We start from the raw sequence: 6,314 nt of genomic DNA, 5'->3' as shown, positions 1-6,314 counted from the left end.
TTGTATGAAGATTATGCTTTAAGCCCTATAGGATTAAGCCCAAACAGATGATTTGGTTGGGCCTTGGAAACCCAGCTAAGCCTAGATGGTGGGCCACTTGCCAGCAATCGGTAACAGGCTTCTGGCCATAGTATGGGCCCGTAGAAACATGAGAAGGCCCAACCACCATCGTGTGCTGAGCTGTAGAACATGGCGAAGTGAGTGTGTGTTCGTAATTTATGTTCGTATCAATCTGTGTCTTCCGCCATGAAGATTTGTACCTAAAAAACACCGAGTCCTCAAAAAAAGGGAGATTTGTACCTAAAAAAAGTCCTCCGCAACGAAGGGTCCAACAATCTTCAAAAGGAACAGAGGTCTCCAGAGACAAGAACCAAAAGCTTACAAAAACGAAGTGTCTAAAAACAAGTTATTCAGTCAGCAGAAATGCAAAAGAAGTAATATATCAGGCCAAGCTAAGCAGCTTACAGACAGGGACATCAAGGCAAATGGATTGCATAAAGATGTGCGAGTAAATATAATCTGAGTGAGTCATGGAAAACTCGGCATGCTTTTTTCCTCAAAATGAGCGACAGCCACAAGGAAGCTACCCAGTTCCAACATCGGGAGAGATGTCTCCATAGGAGACTAAACCTCGCTTTCCAGATGGTGAGCTCGATCTTGATGTGCTGTAGGATGCAGAAGCTGCCTTACCACTACGCTTTGGTGGTACGGAGTCAGGGGATCTAGATCGTGAGGACCCACGGCTTCTGGACCTATCTTTGTTTTCTGAACGAGGATCATCTACTCTGAGACCAAGACGAGATTTTAATGCATCACTAACAGCAGGTCGCTTATCCCCAGGACTACGACTACGTATTGGACTATGGCTCCGACTGCGGTCCCTGTAGCGGCCATGATAACCCCGAGGAGTGCGAGAAATGCTCCTACTTCGACGAGTCCTGCTCCGATATCTAAAAGACAAGAAATGATGGGGTAAATTAATATATATGCATATATTAAAAGTCGCTGCTATGATCACATAAACATATTCTAGTAAAATTTATAACGAAAAGTATAGATCAGGAAATGATGGGGTAAATTAATATATATGCATATTAGAGGAGGACCTGGAAGGGCTACGTCCCCTCAGTGGGCTTCTAAAGCGTCTACGTGGTGAGCGCTCAGAGTAACTTCTATAGCTTGAATACCTTCAAAAAAACCGAAGAAAAACAAGTTTAACTTGTTGGTAATGGAAGTCTATCCAACTACAGTGACGTGATACCAATATTGTCTTGAGTGAAGACGTGACACCAATAATACCTATCATGGTTTCTTTCATTCACAATTCTTCCACCGTAATGATACGCCCTGCGAGGTGAATGCTCAGGAGAAGGGGTGCGATACTTGCGTGCAAAGGAATATTGTTCAGTGAAGCCACGTCCCTTTCTAATGCGCTTCGCAGCACCACTAGGAGAAGGGCTTCGTGACACTCTCTGTCCATGGTTATCTGGGGCTTTGCGGGGAGGACTACTCAATGTGCTCTTAGAAGAATTTCCCCCATTGATCCTGGCAGGCTTCCTCGGAGGACTTCTACTTTCACTTCTGATTACTGGACTTCTGTCAGTTCTTTCAGATCTCAATCTTAAACTATTCCTGTTGTCGCCTGCCCTTCTCTTGGGGCTTGGAGTCACACTTCTGCTTCAAAGCCATTAGAATCTCCTCAGTGCAATAACATAACTTTTTTAAGTACACATATCAAAGTTTAAAAAAAAATAAATCCTGATTTATACTCGAGGAGTGAAAACCTGGATTTTCCTGGTATATCTGAGTAGGAATGCCGATTATCAGCTGATTCATATTTAGATTCCATGCGACGACCATTGCCTAGACGCTCATGTTCTTTTGGAGACAATTCACCTTCTTCATGTGATCTGTTGTGCTCAACAATCTTGAGCTCATGATGACTCAGTCGTCCTGTATCAGATTCTTTTTCCAAAAGACGGGTTGGAGATTTTCTCCCTGCATTTGTAACATCACAACCAGTCAAGAACATAGACACAACAGCGATGCCACTAAGAAATATCAATGAAAATATTGGACACTGCTGTCTCAGCCTAATGTACAAAACAAGGACAAAATAGAAAATGTAAAAGGATATAAGAAACCATGATATAACACAGGATGGGTTACCAATATTCCTCCGCGGTGACTTAATTTTGGCATGACTTGAGCCGTTGGTTTTACGAGCAGATTCACGAGGATTAGATTTGTCATCATCAGAGGTGCTGCTAGAGCTCTCAGATTCTGTGTCACTTGAAGTCTCTGAGATCCTGAAAGCAAAAAATAAAGCAAATTTTAATCATACAGTCACTGGGAGAAAGGACATCACCAACAATCCATCAAACTGTATACAACTAGACCATTTGGACTTGTGCTTTGATCGCTTTCCACGTCCGCCTCTCTTCCTACTCCTTCTCCCATCCTTTCTTTTGCTCTTGTGTTTTCGCACTGACCTTCTCTTCCTATGTCTCCCATCATTGGATGAATCATCTGTGGAGGAATCTGTATCTGAATCTGAATCTGATTCTGAAGTAAAAGAATCTGAGCTGTATGAATCAGAGGAGGAATATCTTCGTTTCCTTTTCTTTCTTTTGTCCTTCATGGATTTTTTGAGTCTTCCTTTGATTTGTCCATCAGAACTATCGTCAGAAGCAGGAAGCTTTCCCAATTTCTTCTTCTTCCCTGTCCATATTACATAGAATGAGAATCAAGGCATCACCCGCTTAATTATATTATCAGTTGCACTGTGAACTTGTAGCATCTACATCTAAGATCCATTGGATTACCTGTAGCTTTCTCGACTGGAACCTGCATTTTACTTTCAGAGGTTTCACCACAATCTACAATTTTTACAGGCCGTGTAGGCTTCCCATCACCTGTTCCCACCTGTTCAATTTTCTTCAGAACATCCACTCCCTTCACAAACTTTCCAAAAACCACATGCTTTCTGAAAAAAAAAATTGATTTAAGTGGGAAGTCAACCACAAATATTTATGCGCTATTCAAATACAATAAAATTTTATAAGATAATGGCTAATAGCAATTGGCAGGGGAATGTGATAGGGCACTAATGAGTCAACAACTTAATGAAAAATCATAAGGTCGAGTACCCATCAAGATGAGGCTGGTGATTGAAGGTGATAAAGAACTGGGAACCATTGGTGTTTGGACCACCATTTGCCATAGAAAGAACACCAGGTCCATCATGCTTCAATATAAAATTCTCATCTGCAATGGGAACTCAAACTATTACGACTATTCATGAAAAATGTCAGGTGTGCATCATCAATGGAGAATCTACCTGTAAATTTCCCTCCATAAACACTTTCTCCACCAGTGCCTGCAAACAGATTAAAGATCTATCCTCACATTTCTGAACATGAATGGAGGTTGAACAGGGAATCCATGTGTTAGTCGAAGAAGGGTTATGGAGCGGAAGGAGCATACCATTTCCTTTTGAAAAGTCACCACCCTGTTGGACAAGGGAAAAAATGAACAATTTGTGAATGACAAGATAGATATTTGGGAAAAGATTAAAAGAAAAAACAAATTTTATCCCTGACGATTTGCGAATAATTAAGCCATCTATAGTCTTAACCAAGCCCATTTCTATATGAGGTATTCCAAAAGGCCGGTCCACATGCCACCCAACCCACAAAGCATATGAACTCAAAGCATATGAACTCGGCATGCAGATAACAGACTTTTTTTTTCTTCTTTTGAATGAAAGAACAGACCTAATGTTTCACCAGGAAAGACATGATAACTTTGAAGCTATAGAACCATGCAAAAAGCGTATCAAAAATAGTATCCTCCCGCAGTGATTAGACAAGGGCACAGAAAATGAAACACGCAAGTGGCATCTTTTGTTGATGTACTACTGAAAGTAGGGGAACATGTCGACTTCAAAATTCTAATGATAAGCAAAACCCATATTTGAAAGAAAATACATACCTGGGCCATGAATCCTTTAATTATTCGGTGGAAAAACGTTCCTTTGTAGTGCAGAGGTTTCCCAGTAGATTTTCCAATGCCCATCTCACCTACAACAGACCAAGGGAAAATATTGTTCACAATTATGGTCATCCATAATTATTTGATTAAAATTGAGAAATAATGCGCAAAAAAGAAACATTCTCTGCCCCCACTTAGTCAAACTTAGTCCCTTCTGATAGTGAAACACTAGACTAGATTTTGCATATTTGTGGCAGTTTCATGATGGTCAGGAAGAACTAAGTAATAGCACGCTCAGTGTATTTCAGGGCAGATAACTTGTTCTCTTACAGAAATAAGCTTTATAATGTTGTACTTATCTTTTTCTTGATTCTTTTGGGTATCACTGCATCCACTTCAATTTATTACTATCTGTTAACCTGTTTGATGGTTTCTCAGCTTTCCTATTGGTTGTGATCTCTTCGTTTGTCACTATAAGTTCTCCAATACCATCTAGAACTAATTTAACCTAGGACCATTTCCACTCAAGGAAAATGTTTGATTCACACAAGAGAAGTACAATAGGCTTCAGAGAAAATATTCTGTAGAAGACTAACATAAGCATAAAATATGCAAGGAACACAATAAGCATACAATATGCATATTACCCAGGGGCAAGGGTTGATACCTAATCATAACAACATTGACAAATTCAATAATACCTGTACAGAGCGCCCGAAAGTTTTCCGATGTTTTGGGAACAATATCTGCAAAAAGCTGTCAATTTAAAAGGAAAAATATAGTTATACGACTCTCAAAAGTAAAATGTCCCCCTTGAAGTTCCTTCACCAAAAAAGGGCAAGGAAATTTCAGTGAAAAGTTGAAACAAATATTTAAGGCCATCAATATTTGTATTACCTCAATGACAACTCTTTCCACAGGATCTCCATCAATTGATAAATCCAAAAATACAAGAGGGTTCTTCTTATTCTTGCTCATTTTTTCCTCTATCTGGAATGCCAATAATTATACCTTGAGATCAGCAACAAAATTGGTGAGCCACGTGACTAAAATACGTCGAATTACAACTTCATGCATTTCAGGATGTCGGTTACAAATGCAGAGTCAAAGTTGCCAGATATTTCTGATGCATCTTTAGAACAAGAAGGTTAATTAATCGTCTATGTGTAACCTCAAACATAGAAACTCCGGACTTGATTCCCTGGTAAACTTATATCCTCATAATCTACTTACTGATTAAAATTGCATGAAAAATAGGACTCAATCTCAGTATTATAATATTATCATAACAAGTTCAGAAGGATTTTCCAGATGACTACTTTTTAGTAGAACCAAACATATATCTAAATTTCATTTTTTCACGCATACTCTGCTTCGATTTCTTAAGTACTTTTCTTTAATCCATGAGGAAAAAAAAACGCAGTTCAAAGTTACATGAGTATGCGACCCCTCCCACAAGACCCTTGATTAGCAATCTAAAGCCTTGCAAATCAACACAATTTTCTCATCTACACCATCCCTACAAGACGTGCATAGCATAAAGCTTGGAAAAATAAGATCTTCATCAATTGCTTTTGTGTATTGCAGCACAACCCACAAACCCTAATTCTCTTTTACACTACATGCCAATGCACATCAGCAAGAAATTCAATTTCATTGTAACACGCACGACCCAAAAATCGCAACAACAAATAACGAACCGCATAGATTAAAGAATTGAACAATAAGATCAAGAAGTTTGAGCATCTCATACTTACCAGAGCTTCAGAATTAGCTCGACTGGAAGTAACTCTCAGACTACAACTCGGAAACACCAGAACGAGCAGCGAAATTCATCAGTACAGAAGCTGAGGGGGCGCTCGCTGCGTTAGCTTTGCTAATAGAAACTTTACCTAGAGTAGGATTTTCGTTTTATTGAAGTTTTCCTTTTTTTTTCTTTGGCTTGGAAGAATCACCTGCGTTGCGAACATGTTATTTTGGCATGGCCCTTTGTTGAGAAGCTAATCTCAACCGGACATCATCATTGACCTTTCACGAACAGAGTCAAAATTGCACACATGGATGATGGAACTTTCCAAATTACCAAAACTCATTTTATTTTCTTTTTTAATTACCTATATAGAATACAATACTGCTAATTATCAATATTGGAATTACAATTAGGTCGAATAAATTCAAATATTACCAAAAGCAAAAAAAAAAAAAAAAACACTTTAGTTGTATTAGAAGTTTTTTCCCTTAAAAATGAGGAATATATAGAGGAGTTAGTATCTGGGGAAGACAAAATTTGAAGTGATTTAAAGTGTTGAAAGAAATAATGA

General features: G+C 38.9%; 1 protein-coding gene across 4 annotated transcripts; it reads right to left on the bottom strand.

Annotated features, from left to right (window-relative positions):
* Positions 1-281: 281 nt before the first annotated feature.
* LOC120011304 (peptidyl-prolyl cis-trans isomerase CYP63-like) lies at positions 282-5,894 on the bottom strand. Of its 4 annotated transcripts, none has more exons than XM_038862390.1 (14): positions 5,751-5,894; positions 4,891-5,004; positions 4,695-4,749; positions 3,994-4,082; positions 3,487-3,511; positions 3,341-3,379; positions 3,150-3,267; positions 2,826-2,986; positions 2,400-2,721; positions 2,170-2,309; positions 1,785-2,004; positions 1,300-1,677; positions 1,107-1,187; positions 282-950 (listed from the first exon to the last, which is right to left on the bottom strand). In XM_038862390.1, exons 2-14 carry the CDS (start codon positions 4,969-4,971, stop codon positions 584-586), a joined length of 2,076 nt encoding a protein of 691 aa, XP_038718318.1. In that variant the 5' UTR covers positions 4,972-5,004; positions 5,751-5,894; the 3' UTR covers positions 282-583. The 4 variants fall into 4 exon arrangements, with proteins under 4 accessions (XP_038718318.1, XP_038718320.1, XP_038718321.1 ...); XM_038862392.1 differs by having other exon boundaries at positions 1,300-1,674; XM_038862393.1 differs by having other exon boundaries at positions 1,785-1,998.
* Between the last annotated feature and the right edge of the window lie 420 nt (positions 5,895-6,314).

This window comes from Tripterygium wilfordii, chromosome 12, assembly GCF_013401445.1.
Source record: "Tripterygium wilfordii isolate XIE 37 chromosome 12, ASM1340144v1, whole genome shotgun sequence".
NCBI lineage: Eukaryota > Viridiplantae > Streptophyta > Magnoliopsida > Celastrales > Celastraceae > Tripterygium > Tripterygium wilfordii.
The sequence above is the reverse complement of the archived record's forward strand: the minus strand, read 5'-3'. Positions and strand labels throughout refer to the sequence as shown.

Excerpts from the sequence above, each read along its gene's own strand:
- LOC120011304 (XM_038862390.1), bottom strand. The coding sequence starts at position 4,971 with ATGAGCAAGAATAAGAAGAACCCTCTTGTATTTTTGGATTTATCAATT. Across the intron at positions 3,512-3,993 it reads TTAAAGGATTCATGGCCCAG|GGTGGTGACTTTTCAAAAGG; the intron begins GTATGTATTTTC and ends CTTGTCCAACAG. Across the intron at positions 1,188-1,299 it reads AATGAAAGAAACCATGATAG|GTATTCAAGCTATAGAAGTT; the intron begins GTATTATTGGTG and ends GTTTTTTTGAAG.